The sequence below is a fragment of the Tamandua tetradactyla genome, chromosome 21 (assembly GCF_023851605.1).
Source record: "Tamandua tetradactyla isolate mTamTet1 chromosome 21, mTamTet1.pri, whole genome shotgun sequence".
NCBI classification, from domain to species: domain Eukaryota; kingdom Metazoa; phylum Chordata; class Mammalia; order Pilosa; family Myrmecophagidae; genus Tamandua; species Tamandua tetradactyla.
This window is the reverse complement of record NC_135347.1, coordinates 12955883-12975783: the sequence shown is the minus strand read 5'-3', so window position 1 is coordinate 12975783 and position 19901 is coordinate 12955883. Positions and strand designations below refer to the sequence as shown.

General features: G+C 37.1%; 1 protein-coding gene across 1 annotated transcript in view; it reads left to right on the top strand.

The window, feature by feature from the left end:
• The window catches only part of LVRN (laeverin), an 84110-nt gene extending 73285 nt beyond the window's left edge, over positions 1 to 10825 (top strand). The window contains exons 19-20 of the mRNA XM_077138901.1: positions 4626 to 4701; positions 8322 to 10825. Of these exons, the coding sequence (XP_076995016.1) occupies positions 4626 to 4701; positions 8322 to 8462 (217 nt within the window). The 3' untranslated portion in view covers positions 8463 to 10825. The remainder of the gene's footprint in view (positions 1 to 4625; positions 4702 to 8321) is intronic.
• Positions 10826 to 19901: the final 9076 nt, after the last annotated feature.

Below are 19901 nucleotides of genomic sequence, written 5' to 3'. Positions count from 1 at the left end.
TCTAGAAGAAAATGTAGGGAAACATCTTCAAGACCTAGTAATAGGAGGTAGCTTCCTAAACTTTACACACAAAGCACACAAGCAACAGAAGAAAAAATAGATAAGTGGGAACTCCTCAAAATCAAATGCTTCTGTACCTCAAAAGACTTTGTTGAAAAGGTGAAAGAGGCAGCCAGCTCAATGGGAGAAAATATTTGGAAATCACATATCCAACAAAGGTTTGATTTCCTGTATATACAAAGAAATCATATAATCAACAAAAAAAGAACAAACAACCCAATTATAAAATGGGTTAAAAATATGAATAGACAGGGCGGGCAATGGTAACTCAGTGGCAGAGTTGTCGCCTGCTGTGCCAGAGACCCAGGTTTGTTTTCCGGTGCCTGCCCATAAAATAAAAACAAAAAAAAAAAGATATGAATAGACATTCTTCTAGAGAGCAAATACAGATGACTCAAAAGCAAGTGAAGAGGGGCAGGCCGCAGTGAATGAGCAGGCAGAATTCTCCCCTGCCATGCTGGAGACCTGGTTTCAATTCCTGGTGCCTGCCCAAGTGAAAAGAAAAAAAAAAAAAAAAAAGCACACGAAGAGATGCTCATGTTCATTGGCTATAAGGGAAATGCAGATAAAGACTACAATGAGATACCACCTCACCTACAGGAGTGGCTGCTATTAAACAAACAGGAAACTATAAGTGTTGGAGAGGATGTGGAGAAACTGGGACACTTATGCACTGCTGGTGGGAATGTTTGGCGTTTCCTCAGGAAACTAAATATCGAGGTGCCCTATGACCTAGCAATAACACTACTTGGTATATACCTAGAAGCGCTGAAAGCAATGACACACACTGACATTTGCACACCGATGTTCATAGCAGCATTATTCACAATCACCAAAAGATGGAAACAAACCAAATGCCCATCAACAGACGAATGGGTCAACAAAATATGGTGTATACATATGATGGAATATTATACAACAGCAAGATCAAATGACGTCCTGAAGCACCTGACAAGATGGGTGAGCCTTGAGGACGTAATGCTGAGTGAAATTAGCCAGAGACAAAAGGATAGATACTGTAAGGTTCCACTTTTATGGCTAGTATAAAGCTATATTCAGAGACTTATAATACAGAATATAGGGGACTTAGATTACATAGAAACTAGAGATGGGTGAACCGTTAGCTAATGAGGTTGAACTCCAATGTAAGGGAATAGATAGGAGTGAAGGTGGTTCACTAGTGGGTCTAGAAGTACTATTACCATATTGAAGATGAACAAGATTGAAAGGGGTTGTATAGACCTACGTGTTCCACTGATTCACACTAGAATATGAATTCGTTCTCGCAAGAATTACTTCAAAGATATGATTCCTGTATAAAGAGTGTTTAAGTCCAGGGTACAGGGGAAAACTGCTATTGCATGCTATGAGCTATGTTCAAAAGGAAACCATCAGCATTACCACAGCAACAGCGAAGATAAATAATGCGGGAAGGGGCAAGAGTTAAGAGGTGGTTTAGATTTTCTATTTGGCGAGGGTGTGTTTATTAGTTGTCTTTCTCTTGGGAACAATGAAATTATCTAAAATTGAGAATGTTGATGGACTGTGGACTTTGGGCCTCTACATGATGCCCAACGAATGCAGGTGGCTGAAGGATGCACTGACTGAAAAGTAGATTGGCGAACAATGGTGTATACTTATGAACGAAGGTTGTGCTGCTACAAATAGGAACAAAGTCGTAAGGCATTCAACAATGTAAATGAATATATGGGACATTTGGTGGAACAAAATAAGCCAGAAACAAAAGAACAAGAATAGTATGGTCACATTTAGAAAATGCATATAAGAAAACAGAGGCCTAGATTGTAAGCTTTTAGAACAGACACATTAAGTCCAGAGTGGTGATTGTTATTTCTGGATTCTGAGAGGTTGTTTTATATATATAGCCTGATATTTAGAGATACGAACAAAGCCGAACAGGTTGAGGTTAAAATAGTTCAGAACATAAGGGTAAGGAAGACAGTGTCTATATTTTAGAACCACACATACTCTTTGAGACCAATGGAAGAAAGGTTTATTTGATCTGGAACTGAAATTTTCTATAGTGCATAATCTAATTCAACCTATCTGTATAGCTCATTCGAACAATTGAAACACAGGGAGCACAGAATAAGAAAGAGGTCCTTTAATCCTGTATTGGTTATTGTAATGTCTGGATACATCCTACAGTACATTAAGAGGATAATCAAAAAGTGTTGGCAAAATCCCCTGAGGGATGGGAGAAAATATATAGAAGTATTAAACCTTACCATCAGGAAATCCCGATACTGTGTCAAACTTTAGGCACGTCCAAATCAATAGGCCATGTCCTCGATCAGGAGGCTTACTCTTGTGAAGCTTATGTAGGTAGCAGAGAAGCTTAGCCTACCTATAGGTATACCTAAGAGTTACTTCCGGAGAACCTCTTTTGTGGCTCAGATGTGGCCTCACTCTCTCTAAACCCAGCTCTGCGAGTGAAATCATTGCCCTCCCAACTGTGTGGGACATGACATTCAGGGGTGAAAGTCTCCCTGGCAGTGTGGGAGATGACTCCCAGGAATGAATCCAGCCCTGGCACCATGGGATCAGCAATTCCATCCTGACCAAAAGAGGGAAAAGAAGTGTACTAATAAAGTATCAGTGGCAGAGAGAATTCAAATAGAGTCGAGAGGCTACTCTGGAGGTTGCTCTTATGCAAGCTTCAGTTAGACCTTGCTACCTATCATAACCTGCCAAACCCCAACCAGGACCATTCCAGCCAATTCTAAAGAACACCTAGGGTAATATATAAGATTTCACAAAGGTTCCATGCTCTAGTATGACTTTCCAGAAACCAGCAACCTCCAGATGGGTCCCTGGACCCGATAAGTCTTGAAACCTAGAGGGCCCATCCTCTCCAGAGCATCAGATAGTTCCATATCCCTACCCCATATTAGTGACGGACCCTTCCAACATGGAAAAAGTTAGAATGGCCATAGCCCAAACACCCCTAGAGAGACAGATAGAAAGATCAAGGGTAATGGTGGGGTTATACACAGAAGACAGGATTTAGCAAATGAATATGATTGCTGAATCATTAAATTATCTGTTTTAGTCTCCAGTATCTTAGAGCAGCTAGAAGTAAAAATGTAAAATTGTGTAATTGTAACCCATGCCAAACTCTGAAATATGTTCTACAACTAATTGTGGTGCTGTGTTTTAAAATTACTGAGTTTTTGTAAATATGTTATTTTTCACAAAAAAGAAAAGTTGATTGTGGTGGTAAAAAATTATTTAAGCTTTCTAGCCTCCTGTAAAGCCAGAAGGAAAAAAATCTAAGAGAATAGCATGATAGCCCATGACAGACTCTGGAATCTGTCCTATAACTACTTGTTGAAGAGTGCTTTGAAGACTATTGCTCTTTTATTTCTTTGCTTTGTGTATATGTTATACTATGCAATAAAAATTTTTTTTAAAGTTACTTTAAAAAGTTAGAATATGCACCACACCTGTGACTCTATGACATAGAGATTATGATGGGAAAGATTTAGCTTAATTAAGTGACATCGGGTCTCTGTCCTTTTGGATCTGGCTTATTTCACTCAACATAATGTCCTCAAAATTTAGCATGTTGTGGCATGTGTCAGGACTTCATTCCTTTTTACAGGTGAACAATATTCCATTGTGTATATGTTCCACATTTTGTTTATCCAGTCCCCAATTTGGGTTGCTTCCATCTTTTGGCAATTTTGAGAAATGCTGCTGTGAACATTGGTATGCGAATTCCATTTGAGTCCCTGCTTTCAGTTCTTTTGGGTTTATAACCAGATATGATATTGCTGGGTCATAGGGTAGTTCTATCCTTAACTTTCTGGATACCTCTCAAACTGTCTCCCACAGTGGCTGTACCATTTTCAATTGCCACCAGCTATGAACGAGTGATTCTGTTTCTCCCCTTCTCCAACATTTGTAATTTTCTACTTTTTAAAATATTAGCCATTCTAGTGGGTGTGAAATTTTATCTTGTTGTAGTTTTGGTTTATATTTCTCTGCTGGCTAATGATGTTGAGTAGCTTTTCGTGTGCTTTTTGACCATTTGTGTATCTTCTGTGGAGAAATGTCTATTCACATCTTTTACCCATTTTAAAAGGATTTCTTTACCAATTCTGCATATGAAACCCTTTTTGGATATGTGGTTTCCAAATATTTTCTTCCATTGTTTGGGTTTCTATTTTACCTTCAAGATAAGGTCCTTTGAATACACTTACCTACTGCTAAGTTTTATATGTTTATATATTCCTTTATAAATTTTCTTGATTCAAGGCATAAGAACTATTTTTTAAGGAAACCTCTTTATATTTAAGTAAAACTTTTAAAACTACACATTACACAAATTATTTAACTATACAATTTTTAGTGTGTTAATAAGACTTTCTACATAATAGATTTTCTATTAAAAGTTGAAGTTAAACTAGTTTACACATGCTTAGATTTGGGAGATAAGAATTAGTAGGGGCTGTATACTTAGCATTAATCTAACAGTATAAAATACAGCTTTCTCTTGAAAACCATTTTCTATTCCTGATTAGCATCTTGTTGCTTTGTAGGTATGGAACAAAATCATTGCTTATTCTAATGTACCAAATAGGAAGAACTGTAAGTACAGATTTACAGATCAGGGAGGTAAGTACTTTAAATATTATGAAATACAATGATGATTTAGAAACCACTTTTTATAAGATTTGGTGTTGCTAATAATATCCTTATCTGAATTGTTATTATCTGTGCTCCCAGTGGCACTATTATCACTGTGAAAAAAGTACTTTATTGTTGTGTTTAAAAATTACATCCTGTCCCTGAAATAGAGATTGTTCTAATTTTTGGAGGATTGGACTTCATCCATTCTTACCTGAATTACTGCAGGAGACTCTGGCCCAGGCTGGTTTACCTCCATCCTATAGTTCACATTTGCTGCCAGTCATTGCCCTGCTCTGAACGCTTTAGTTGCTCATCATAGTTTTCAGAAGAAATTATGAAATCTTTTCATTAGTACGTGAGGCCCTTCATATCCTGGCCCCATGCCTTATTCTCTAGCTTCATATTTTCTGACCCCCATACTGAGTGTCAGAGCGCAAGAGTGCTAGACAGACATCCCCAAACAACTTCCCTTAACTGTACTAAAACATTTACAAATTTTCTTAAATTATCATGTGGTTTCACATCTTTTTAAATGTCAGAAATCCTCTTCCCTTTTTCACTGGAGTACCCTCTCCATTGCTGACCTTGGCTGGATAATTCCTAATCAACCTTTAATACTCTGCTCCATCCATTTATTCAGGGAACAATTTCATGAACTCATTTACTCTTCCCTTCTCCGTGCTCCCAGATCATCCTGTGGCGTTGTATCACAGCACTCACCACATTATACAGACACTGGTTGTGTAAATCTGTCTGCCCCATGAAGTTATAACACGCTCCTCGATGACAAAAATTAGTCATATTTGTGTTCTAGAACCTACCATGGGCTTGCCATTTCTTGGCTCTGCTTTCCTCTGACCTGAATTTCTCAGGTGGGCTTTCTCCACATGGTGGCATGCATAGCTCCAGGTTTACATGATCCTTAGCACTCTCAGAAGAAGAGGGATCCTGACTTCTCAGCCAGCAACATGCTCCATCCCTGAGAAAGGGTCTCAGGTTGGTCCTACTTGGGTCACAAGCACCAATCACTGCATCCGGGGAGGATGAAATACTCTGGCCTGCCTTACCTGGGTCATGTACCAATACCTCGATACAGCCCCACCCAAGCCACAGGCCCTGGAAATGGGGAAGGGTAAAAAAGAGATCCTATAAGAAGAAAGTAAACTTAGGGGGCAAAAGCAAATGCTTATAAAAAGCCATATACATATGAAGTAAAACAAGAAAAAATTTTTCAACATGCCCTCTACATACCCAGTAGCATAACAAAAATTAGAGATTTACAATTCTAAATGTTGGCAAAAATGTGGAGAACTGGAACTCCCTCACCCTGTGGGCGGGGAATGTAACTTGGTACAATCACTTTGGAAAACTGGAAGTTTTTTAAAATGTTAATCTGACACATATGACCTAACAATTCCACTATTAGGTTTTTACCCAAGAGAAATAAAACAAAAACTTGTATGTGAATGTTCATAATAACTTTATATATAATAACACAAAGCTGGAAACCATCCAGATGGCCATCAATAGATAAATGGATAAGGAAGATGTAATATATCCAGACAACAAAATACCACCCAGCCAGTCAAATGAGATGAATGCATACAGCAATGTGGATGAATCTCAAGATGATTATGCTGAGTAAAAGAAGCCAGACATCACAGAGAACTTATTGTACGATTGTACGATTATACAAAATTCTTGGAAATGCAAATTAATCCATAGTGACAAAAGGCAAATCCCTGGTTGCCTGGGACAGAGGGAGGGAGGGACTGCAAAGGGGTTGAGGAAACTTTTGTGGGTAATGGAAATATTCTCTGTCTTCATTGTGGCTGTGGTTTCACCAATGATACGTTGGTCAGAACTCATTGATTTGGACACTTGAAGTGGAAATAGTTTATTGTTCATCAATTATGTCTCAATAAAATAATAAAAAATGAGAAATACACAAGTACAGATTAAACACCAAGGCTCAGAACTATGTTAATAAGAATAGAAAGAGCTTGTGTAAATAAGAAAGGAAAATCAGGCCCCCCATCCCCATTGCCAATGGCAAATAAACAAGTAAATGTGTAGTTCTCAAAGACCTGATACTTGAACATAAGCAGAAAGGGAAGAAACCATCAGTTATGGCATCGTTGTTAATATAGAGGAAGAACTGCTAATTCCTGAGGGAATTATCTTTGTTTTGGGTTTTGGCCTGCCTATGGCTGAACTCTCGGGACCTGATTTATCAGAGATTCCCTGGACAAGAGAGAGAATGGCACACCCAGAACATGCCAGAACTAAAGCTGCTAAAATCGAGGCTGAGTTTGTGTTGGTATCTTCTAAGTGCATCAATTCCTTGTTGCTTCTGTACAACTCAGTAAAGTTTGGTTGTTGTTGTTGTCGATGAATGAATAAAGTTTGTATAAATTTAGTTCTCTTCAAAGTTCCAAAAATCTCTAGTCACTGACAGTACAATGCAAAAATGGATTCAGCAGTGGTTAAATCATTGCAACTTTGAAAACAGATAAATTAGCTATGCTAAATATACTTGTCAAAAAATGCAAACGCCCAGCAGTCCTATCATGACATATCAGTACTTATGCTAGTATCTAAAATAACTAGTAAAAATGAAAGTGAAAAAGAAGGCATATGCCTCTTTCTCTTTCCCCACCTGCCCAGTTTCCATACTCTCTCATATTCTCTGATTCTGGCCTTTATGCCCCACTCTGCTGGAAGCCTGGCCTCATGCATGTCCTGAAACATGCAGGAAGCCCTACATCCATTCCCACAAACCTGCACCCCCTTGCATCCACTGCAAGGCAGGTGGTCCCCACGGCCTGGCAGGGAAGGAGAAAGTTGGAGTTTTGTTCCTGGCTTCTTATCCTACCTTTCCCTAGAGCCTTACTTTTCTTTTACATTGTAATTAAGCCTTGAGAGTACTATTACTACTCAATTTCAAGTGCATTAGTGCTCAAGTTTTTGAGACCTGGCATGAATTCATTATCTTATGACAATATGCGCTCAGAGCTCTAATCCACAGACACAGAAATTGTCTTTTGGAATTTATTACAATTTGGGGTCTGGCTTCTGTGTAATATTGAGGCATATACTCCCATATCCCAATGTTTGACCTGAGCCAGTGAAAGAATTTAACCTATAGACAAATCTACAAAGTATCCTTAAATAGAGGATAACATTTATCAAGACACAAGTGTTATGCTCCAGTTTTGAGTTCTGGAAGCAGCAAAGCTGCTTTTGCGATGAGAAAAGGACTCCCAGTATCTCTGTCCATAAATCTTCTATGATATCCAATATGCATTCAGTAAATATTTAATGAGTACCTACTGTGTGCTTTGGGAGCAGAATGATATGTAAGGCACTGCTTTATGGGGCTTCCAGCCCACTTCTCATTCTTCAAGGGTAGGTGTGGTCTGCATCACTCTGAGGCATCCCTCAGTCTCCCCAAAGACACACAATCTAGGGGTACACATTTCCACTCATCCCGACCATCATCACCCTTTTGCAAAATCTTGTTACTACTTGGCGCGAATTTTGTCTTTATTTTGTGTAAGTGAGAAGTTTGATTACATTTATTAACCATCTCTTTGTCCTTTCAGCTCCAGCAGTTTTTCAGTAGCATGTTGGAGAAGCGCCACGTGATCAGAGCTCATGCCAAATTGCAGGCAATAAAGATTCAGAATCTGAAAAAGAAAAAACGGAGTGCCCAGATAGCTGAGTGGCTGCGGAAAAACACATAGCGTAATGGCCACTTTCAGCACAACTCTTGCATATTGTGATGTCGTTTGGATGTCCGGTACTTTGTGACTCCGGAGGACACACGTTTCTGATTTGTATTTCAGTCTCATTTACTCCTCATGGTCATTTTGACCCCCTTCTTGTCACTTTTAGCTCTGAAGCTGGCGGTTGCCGAGGATTTTATCAACACCATTGTATTTCTAGGGAGGGTTTCACTTGATCTTGGGCTAGAAACCTGCAGAATTTCCTTAAAATGCCTGTTAAAAATTAATTCACGGGTGGGCCACAGTGGCTCAGCAGGCAGAGTTCCTGCCTGCCATGCCAGAGACCTGGGTTCGATTCCCAGTGCCTGCCCATGCCAAAAAACAAACAAACAAAAAAAACCAAATTCACCTAAGAAAGTCTTAATCCATTGCGATGACCAGTGGAATAGTAAATCATTGTCATTAATGAAGAGCATATTCTTTTTTGAGGAAAATATGAATTTGCAGTATCCTATGGTTTATTTGGTTCAGTGTATAAAAAAACAATGAGAAAGAGGGTTTAAAGGTAGTTCAGTGGTAGAATTCTCCCCTGCCATGCTGGAGACCCAAGTTCAATTCCCCGCCCATGCACTTCCCAAAAACAAACAAAATTAAGCAAAGAGAAAAAACAAAAGACACTCAACAAATGGTGCTGCAATATGGAATATTTGCACGGAAAAAGAGTGAAATGTGACCTCTGCCATACAGCATACAACAACAAAAAAAAAAGAAATGAGAAATGAGAAAATAACATGACAGTGTAAAGAGACAGAAACCAGAAAATTAGAATTCACTAGAAGTGAGTTTTAAAAAGAAAGAACAGAGAATTTTATGAGCCGGGTTAAGTGCCTTAAAGAAAGAGCTGTGATTTTTCCTCCCTACTTCTCTCTCTCCACAGTACCTACTGCAGTGTGTCACACTCAACCGTCTACTGAACTTCATGGTGTCGCAAAAAGACAAATGATTGTAGGATCCAATGAAGTGCCCTTAGAATCACTGTTGGAGAGGCCAAAATGGAGATAAAGGCTCTGCCCTAAAGCTCTTCGCTATGTGCTCATTTGGGGAATGGACCCTATTTAAGCCAAAATTTATGAGCAAAAATAACAGTACCAGAAGACAGTAGCAATCATGGCCTAATATTCACTCCCAAATGAGGGGTAGAAGGGTTCTAAAAAACAGACCCAACCATAATTCTTAAATCTTTTGCACTCAGGGGATTAAGATTGAAATGTGATTTAACTTGGCCAAAGTGAACCTAATTATAATTTGTTGAACCAAATTATAATTTTATGGGATTAGTTTAGTTTTGTTACCACCTGTTTAAAGCAGGCTAGCTAAAGAAATCATTCCTAGTCTAGATTTTGTGTAGGTATTAGTTACTCCTTATTTTTTCATTGTTTTTGTTTTGTAAAATAGGAATAAAACTATAGGGTCTCCTACCTACCTCAGAATGATATTGTAATGATCAAAGAAAATGATTTCAATTGAAAGCCTTCACAGATGTTACATAAACTCAAGGCAATGTTATCTAAGGATTTTCCTCTGTTTCTTGCATATGTTAATACAGCCGCAATTAAATACAATACACACTGAGGAAAAATTCAGTTTACTAGAGAACATGTTCCCTGAGTGAGTGGGAGACTCTGGGACTTGGCCAGATGGACAAACCAAACACAGACTTAGCCACAGATCATAGGTCAGAGATTTTTTTCTTTAAATTTAAATTACTTAAATTTACATTTTAAGCAATCAAACATCTCCATGTCTTCAAATTGTTGCTCTGTGTAAGATATTTCCCACAAAATTTAACTACAAATGGAAGGTGAGTAGCTTACAGTGGAAGAGCCAACAGATATCCCCTTATTGAGTAATCAAAGTGAATATCAAGTGGTATGATAAATAAAAATTATGTTTGTTATGTTTAATAAAATGAAATGACACAAATACTGTTTCATTTGTGTTATATTCCTGACCAAGCTGCATAACCTGAGAAACCCAAACTGAGAGTCATACCAGAAAATTATCTTCAAAAGTGTTAAGGTCATGAAAGTCAAGGAAAGACTAAAGGAGATTAAAGATACATAACATCAAATTTTAATGTGATTTTCGTCTGGATCCTTTTGCTATAAAGGACATTATCAGGACAATTGGAAAAGCTTAATGGAGTCTGAGGATTCGATACCAAAAATGTATCTATTCTAATTTCCTCATTTTGATGGCTGTCTTGTACTTATATAAGAAATATCCTTGGTTGTAGGATATACACATGTATCCAAGGGTGAATGTTGCATCAGGTGGACAATATACTGTCAATGATTCAGGGGAAAAATCTTTTTACTATACCTCCAACTTTTCTATAAGATTGTGATTAAATAAGTTGAATTTATAAATAAATAAAAGTTATTTGCTATTATATCTGCAGTGCATTTTTTCCTTCAAACTTGGTGATGGCCAGTGTCATGATTCTTAAGTCATCTATTATAAAACTTGAATAAACACAAAATGAAAATGTAGGTTATTCCAAAAGGCTTAATTTTTGTTTCAGTTAACATTTCCATGTTCAATCGGAGGGACTAAAAATTAGAACTATATTATTTAAAATGAATAAACTATATAAATGTAAAAGAAATGTAAATCATTAAAACTGCAAGTGATTTGTAAGTGTAGCATTTATACTTCTGACGTTATTAAAACTTAAAATTGCTGTAATCTTTGGGGAAAACTCTATATTTGCATGGATGTATATAACCTCAAGTCACAATGGCAACAAATTGACTTATTCCATGCTGTAATAATGCCTAAATAATATATTGCCATTTTGTATAAGTAGTGATAAATGGTATTTAAGTCTAGAAATCGTATCACATATAATACATGATATATAACTATGCATTTTAAAATTTTAATATCTTGATTTAATGGGAATAAACATAAAAACAACCTACTGAGTACATAGTACTTGCACTACCTTCTTCATTGGAGAAAATCTAGCTAGAGGAATACAAATCATATGATTTAGTTGCTGTTTCAGTTTGCTAAAACTGCGAGAATGTGATATACCAGAAATGGATTGGCTTTTACCAGGGGATCCATTAAGTTATAAGTTACAATTCTGAAGTGGTGAAAATGTCTAAATTAAGGCATCAATAAGACAATACCTACACTCAGGAAAGGCTTATAGCATGCCTTAGTTCTGCTTTGCCTGGGGCAGTCCTGGAGCCTTAGAGTGCTTCTAGTTCTGTCTAATGAGCTGTTACGAGGTTGAAAAAATAAAAAAAGCTAAAAGCCTTTTCAGAACCAGATGCCTGTTCCCCAGGTTTGCCAATCAAGAGCTTGAGTTGGTACATGGACCTATATATCCATAGGCTTTGTGTGCTCCTTTTTCTTGGGGTCTAGCCCTTTTCCAGTATTTTGTGCTGTCCAACTCTAAAGCCCTTTGTTTTGGGGGTTTTGTTTGTTTGTTTGTTTGTTTCCATCAGCCCTGTCCCCTCTCTGTGGGGGCAAAAACTCCTTTTTCCTTTAGTGCTTAGTCCGGATTTATCTGCGTTCAGGACCTGTTTTCAGTAGTCAGAATTTGTTAATTCCACAATTAGAGCTTGTTTGAGCTATGCCCTTGCTACAAGTTAAAGTCTGATTCCTTTTCACTCGGGGAACCAGTCTGCCATGCCCATGGTGGGGAGTGCTAGCCTCCACAGCTTGTGAGACTTACAGTTCTGTGTGGGATCTTGGCCATTCCACCCATTCCAGAGTGGCGTAAACTCTGTATCCAGTCACTGATGTTACCCCAGCAATTGTTCTGTACTGTTCATGGATAATTATTAGCTGCTCTGAAGGACAGACTAAATTCCACACCTCACTATGCTGCCATCTTGCCCCGCTGTTGCATATTTTTTTGTAGGCATTATCTGTACAGATTTTTTTGGGATTGCAGAAATCTTAAAGGATTAGCTTCATGCTATCACATCATTATTTTATGGTTTATAATTGCATCAAAATATTTATTGAAAAACAGAAAATTAAAAGGAGAGGATGTGGAGAAATAGGAACACTCATTCATTACTGGTGGGAATAGCACAGCTGCTGTGGAAGACAGTTTGGTGGTTCCTCAGAATGTTAACTATAGAACTACCATATGATGTGACAATCCCACTCCTAGGTACAGACCCCAACTAATTGAAAGCAAGAATTCAAGCAGCTGTTTGCACTCTGCTGTTCATAGTGGCATCATTCAGTTGCCAAAAGATGGAAGTAACTCAAGTGTCCATCAACTGATAAATGGACAAACAAAATTCAGATAAGCATGCAATAGAATATTATTTAGCAGTAAGAAGGAATGAAGTTCTGAAACATGTGATAACAAGGATGAACCTTGAAGATATCATGTTGAGTGAAATAAGCCAGATACAAAAGAACAAATATTGTATGATCTTACTGATATGAACTAATTTGAATAAGCAGACTCATAAGAGTCAGAATCTAGAATATAAGTTAATGGAAGCTGGATTCGGTGAAAACAATGGGGAGTTAATGCTTAAATGGTACAGAATTTCTGTTTGGGTTGATTGTAAACTTTTGGTAATGGATGGTGTTGGTGGCAGCACGTCATTGTAAATGTAATTAATAGCACTGCATTATGTATGTTACTATGGTTAAAAGGGGAAATTTTAGGTTGTATATATGGTACCAGAATAAAAATTAAAAGAAAAAACATAGTGCTGTACAACACAATAACCTACTTATAAATGAGTAAAATTAACAGTACAATTATAAAAATGTTTTTCCATGAATTATAAAAAATGTACCACACTAATGCAAGGTGTTAATAATAGGGTGGTATATGGGAACTCTGTATTTTATATATTTTATGTATGATATTTCTGTAAACCTACAACTTCTCTAACAAAAAATTATTAATAAAGAAAGCAAAAAATAATGTGTAGCCCACAAAGGAAGAACAACTTAAAGATATTTGCAACTTTTTGATATAAATATAACCCCAAGAATGTATTTATATGACTCATGAAAGCCAGTTTTAGCTGAAATGATGACTTCATAATTACATACAGTCATGATAATGATTTAAGTGAATCCAAAGTTTCAAATGCCAGAAATTTAAGAATTATAAATTCTAATTACACTTATCAAGTTTATGGGAAATGTTAGTGTTCAAGTTTGCTATTGCCGGAATGCCTGGAGTACCAGAAATGGAATGGCTTTTAAAAAGGGGAATTTAATAAGTTGTTAGGCCAAAAAAATGTCCCAGTTAAAGTGAGTCTATAAAAATTCCAAGTTAAGGCACCAACAGAAATTACCTTCACTCAAGAAAGGCCGGTGAAGTTCAGGGTTTCTCTCTCAACTGGAAAGGCACACGGTGAACATGGCACTGTCAACCAGCTCCCTCTCCAGGCCTCTTGCTTCATGAAGCTCCCCCAGGGCCATCTCCAAAGGTCTCCAGGTGTGTGGGCTCTTCTCGTGGCTCTCATCATTCTAAAGGTACTCTCTCCAAAATGCTTCCTCTTTTAAAGGATTCTAGTAAACTAGTCAAGACCCACCTGGATGGGTGGAGTCACATCTCCCTCTAATGAAAGGTTAATATCCACAATTGGGTGAGTCACATCTCTGTGGAGATAACCTGATCAAGTTTCAATTTTGTTTTGCTTGCTTTTTATGGAGTTTTCAATTTTTAATTCACAAATCCCATCTCAGAACATTCGCTTTCCTCAGTTGCAAAATCAAAGAACTACGCAGCATTATTGATTTTCCCTAGGGCTTCTTGGAGGTATTTTATTGATTCTGTAAACATAGATTAAGAATAGTAATTTTTTTTTTTTTTTTTTTTATTTTGGGTCACCGAAATTGTAGGAATGGGAGTGAGCTGGGCTAAGAGAAGGCCGAGCATAGTTCTTGCCACCCACCATCCACCTACTTCAGTTAGTATAAGTCCAATCTTGTGGGTGTCATATATTAGATTTTACTTAAAGAAAAGTCTCAAAAACAATGTTTGAAAATGGAAGGGCCATATCATCCCCAAAGCATTTCCAGACGTTGCATCGTGCTCACACCTAGCCTGTCTACTCTTTGCAAATCTTCTGTAGAGTTTATCCTGGTGTGCAGCCTCTGGAAGTCCCCACACTCCCTCTTGTCCCAAAGGCCCCTTACCTCTGAAATGGCTCACCTTCGACTGTAGAAGAGGCCAAAGGAATTATAGTTAATGGAAGTGGACATTCTAGAACCATTACCTATTTTGGCCAATTCCTGGACACTAAGAAATATGCCCTTCACATAATTATTCCTGAGTTGGTAAATTGTTTTGTTTTGTTTTATTCTGGATTAGGGTTTTTGCGCCATCTCCTGGAAGTATTTATTTTGCATGTACTGCAAAATAGCACTCTTGAAGACAATTTATTTTCAGAAATATCTTTAAAAGTATTTATTAATAATTTTAAAAGTTGTAAAATATATGCTAATTACAGGAAATGGGTAAATATAGGAAATGATAAAGAATAAAAAAGAATCCATAGATAATTTCTATGAATCTCTAACACACGAGTATGTTTCACATGGTTTTGATTTTTTTGAAAACACAAACTTGAGATGGACACTGTGTTGACTTAGGTTGTGGTTGTAGTAGAGAAAGGAGCACGTTGCAAATATGACATTCACCAAGAGACCTGTTCTCAGTTACGCTTGTGTTTGTGAGCCTTGAGACTTGCTTTGCCTCTTATGAAGGCATAGGTCTTTTGCTCCAATTTAGCAGCACCTGTGTTAATAGGGGTGGGGTAGTGGATTATACCTTAGAAAAAGTGCCATATATTCCCAGAAAACTGATCACCTCATTACCATTCCCAATCATAAATGTGTCATTGATGCTTTCCATTAGTAGACACGTGTTAGGCACCAATGTTTGAGCTGCTGTGGCACATACTGTAGAATTGGAGAAGTCATACAAATCATGCCTTGAAGTGAGGGGAGTTTGGAAGGGGAGACAAGTATATAAATAAATAACTGCAATATCAGCTTGGAAACATAGAAGCAGAGCTGCTTATCCTAACTGGGCACCAAGGAAGGTTTTACTGCGGTGACTTTAGAGGTACATTATGGGAAAAGCATGAGTGGGGTCCTGGGATTGGAGGTATTCCTGGCATTAGTGTCAGGTTAATGGAAGGATGCAGTGAAAACGGGGCTGACATATTAGGACTCCATCTTGTCGTAAAAGACCTGGGACATCATGCGGAAGTCCACAAAGCACCAAAAGTTTTTATGGATGGAAAGTGACACAATGTAACAGAATTTTAGAAGGATAACAGGCAGTAATATGTGAAGCTGTAACCAAGAAATTAGGCTTTAACAAATGATTATGATTACTGGATCATTAAATAGATACTTCTTTTACTTTCCAGTGTATTAGAATAGCAGAGGGAAATATCTGAAATTGCCGAACTGTGTGTAACCCACCTGCCTTGATCTCTGATAATGATTGTATAACTATATAGCCTTTATCTTGTGAATGTAAAGACCTCGTGACCGACTCCCACTTGTACCCCCTTAGCATGTTTTTCAACTTTAGAGTCTTATGATCAGTCCCTAATGTTTATTAACAGAGGGCATCGAGTCAGCCCAGAAGTAGCCCACCCCAATTTAAAACCATTGAACTAGATTGGCTGGATCTAACCAAAATTGGCCCACTTGAAATGCACAGTAGCTTAACATTAACCTATAAGTGCCCTATATCTTATTAATACTAAAAATCATGCCCATCATCATATTAAGGCTGTCATTGTCTACAGTCTGTGACTAAGCATGTACTCGATCTTTGCATATTCAATTATTAGATCATCTATAACTTCATCATCTCAATCCGTTGTACTGATTATCCTAAACCCTGCCCATCATTCAATATCGGAGTTACTGCTGTTGGGGAGACAGACTTCTAGGTCAATTAGGCCATCTGATCTCCTGGTTAGCATTTAGCAATATAAATTATTTCTCTTTTTGAAACCCTGGTGCCTCGAGAATTGTTCATTCGAACGCATTGGGCGGAGAACCCACTGCATTTGATGGGTAGTAATCTGGCAACCCCAGAAGAGAAAAACGTTCCTAAGAAGCAACGAGTCGGACTGCCTGAAAGTTCTAGAGCCCTTGCAGGAAAGGTAAACATGGTAATTGAGTCTTTTGTGGCCACGACCTCTTTTAGTCTACAGGTTCTAGTCTAAATGTTTTAGCCCAGGTCTTTCTCTGCTCTTCTGGTACTCCAGACCCTCGGTACCTTAAAAAACTTCAGATAGAGAAGCAGTTTCAGTTCCAACTCCAGACATCAGACTGGGAGATGGGTTATCAAGGTAAAAGTGGATCCAGAAATCAATATGGAGGTTTGAGTCCCCGGGACCCGTGAAGACCAGGTCCTGCCTCCAGAACCATCCCCTTTGCTCTGACCTCCACACCTTCCTGGTTTGGGGATATCTTCTGGTAAGGGGTTCAAAGCCTTGATCTGAGTTTGTCTGTGGAGTATACTCTTGGAAAATAAGTAATCCAACAATTAATTGGTATTTCATGGAATTAAAGAGATGTATGTGGGAAATTCTAATTCTAACAGCATTCTTGAACATAACTCTTTGTACTATATTTTGAAAAATTGGAAGAATTTTAGTTATGAGCCTATGGAAACAACAACAAAAATGTGTTTTTCTGTAACATAGTCTGGCCTCAGTGTGATTTAGAATTAGGAAAGAACTGGTCTGAAAATGGTTCTATATGAACCATTAGACAATTATATTTTCCAGAGCCTGATATTCAATATGCTTTTGAGGTTGCTCATAATTTGGGGACAGTATGAAAACAAAAAGATTTTTTTAACCCTCAATAGAAAGAATAAAGAAGCAAATACATCCACACACAAAAGATGCAGTGACAAAAGCCTAGTCCATTTCTTGTTTTTTGATGACTGTTTGTCAAACAAATACAATTTTATTCTACTTAGGCATATTCTCCCCTAAATTTATCCAATATTACTAATAAAATAAGCTGGCATTATATTTATTAGATCTTTATTATGGTAAAAATATAAGTGTGTGTTTAATGAAATTAAGTTATTATTCTAGCAAACTTCATTTTAAAAATGATAATGTTTTGTAAGATATTTAAAGACAGAATCAAAGATCTTTTTGCTAACTTATAAGTATGCAGTTATATAAAATATAAAAGATGTGCTTTGTTTAGAAAATGTGTAGTTTTATCCTGAAGAATGTGGAGGATAAAACCTGAGCTAATATGGAAAGTTGTAGGTTTGTGAAAATGAATTTTGTTTGTTGTATTCATTGCTGACTGCAAGACCTGAATAAGTATGGAAGACTTGAGAAGGTTAATGGAAGTGAATTTTGATCTGAATGGATGTGGAAAGCTGCAGCTTTGTGAAAGTGGATTTTGTTTATTGTAGTCAATGATGATTAAAATTTAATAAGCTTACCTAAGAGAGTATGGCTTGTCCTAAAGTAAAATGGCTGGTTTTAATATGTAAGACAAGACCTGAATGAATATGGAAAGTTGTAGAAGGGTTGCGAAAGTTAATTCTGACTGCAGTAGTCATTGCTGACCAAAAATTTGGTAGTCCTGTTTATAATATTTTTAAGAGCTTTTTTGTCAAACTGTGTATTCATACAAAACTAGGGTTAGTTTTTCTCTTTGTTAGAATAATGTGGATTGTTGGTCTGCTCTTAATGAAAAGTTACAAAAGGTTTTTCATAGTTGTCTGAATACTCTGAATATATACTACATCAGAATAATATCCTTGTTGATGTTAACATTGACTTTATTATCCTTTATTTCAGAAGACAAGTTTCCTCACTTTTAAAGGAAAAATTTTGGAAATGATTGGTCCTTTCATGTTGTATAAGTTAAGCACTACAATAGTTTAACATATTATATAGGAAGTGTTTGGGAAGTATGAGAATAATTAAAAGGGATTTTCTATCTTTCTTTTAGGTAGATTTGTATGGGTGAAGTGTTATTCATATACTTAGAGATTGCATAAAATCCCTAAGGACTTGAGAATGTTCTCAGTGTCCATGGTATATCCTGATACTGAGCTACATGGCATTAGACAACTGTACAATGTTGTTAGTCATGGTTTTAGTTATTGTGAAAAGAAGGTTACAGGTCAGAAACAAGCAAATTTACTTGTCAAAGTAAAAATTTACTTATTTTGCTCTAATACTTCTCTAAAAGTGCATGTGGTGAATAAAAAGAGGCTTTAAAAGAGAGGCAAGGTAAGTATATAAATTGTATTCTGTCTGTTAGTTAATATAACCCTGGTGAATGTGTGAAGGTGACACAGGATAAAAGTTCTGCTATGGTTTGTGGTTGATGGCCCCAATATAATTCGACTGTCAAATGTTTTAATTTCTGAAAATTAAGCCAATGCTTAGAAGAAAATTAGGGCCTGGATTGTAAGCTTTAAAACAATCACATTTATTCCTAAGCTTTAACTGTTATTTCTAAATTCTAAGATGCTTTGCTCTTTGTATATAACCTGGTAATTTCCTGGAACTTTAGGTATCTGTGTGACACCTGAGACTCAGAGTTAGAATTCTCCAAAACTCTGAAAGTCAACATTACTTCCTTCTGTGACTATTAAAGAAGCTGAAAAAGAGAACAGACTTCAGTTAGAGATATGAATGAAACTGATCTAGTTAGGACTAAGGTAAGTCAGAATACAAGTTAAAGAATGATACTGACTGCATTTTAAAACTTCAACTTCTGGTTGAGACCAAAGGAAGAGATGCTTATTTGGTATAAAATTTATGTTTTCTATACTGCTCTATCTATTTTAGATTCTATATATGGTGTACAAACATTCTATATATGGTGTACAATCAATGGCTCACAATATCATCACATGGTTATGCATTTATCACTATGATCATTTTTTTGAACATTTGCATCTCTCCCACAAAAGAAATAAAAAAGAAATAAGAGAAAAAATTCATACATGCCATAGCTCTTCCCCTCCCTCTCATTGACCACTAGTATTTCAATCTACTCAATTTATTTTCACCTTTGTTCCCCCTATTATTTATTTTTTTACTCAAATTTTTTACTCATCTGTCCATACCCTAGATAAAAGGAGCATCAGACACAGGTTTTCACAATCACACAGTCACATTGTAAAAGCTATCATCTTCAAGAAACATAACTACTAGAACACAGCTACACAGATCCAGGTACTTCCCTATAGCTACTCCAATACACCATAAACTAAAAAGGGGATATCTATTTAATGCACAAGAATAGCATCCAGGATAACCCCTCGACTCTGAAATCTCTCAGCCACTGAAACTTAAACTTGTTTCATTTCTCTCTTCCCCCTTTTGTCAGGAAGGTTTTCTCATTCCGTTGATGCCAAGTCCCACCTCATCCCAGGAT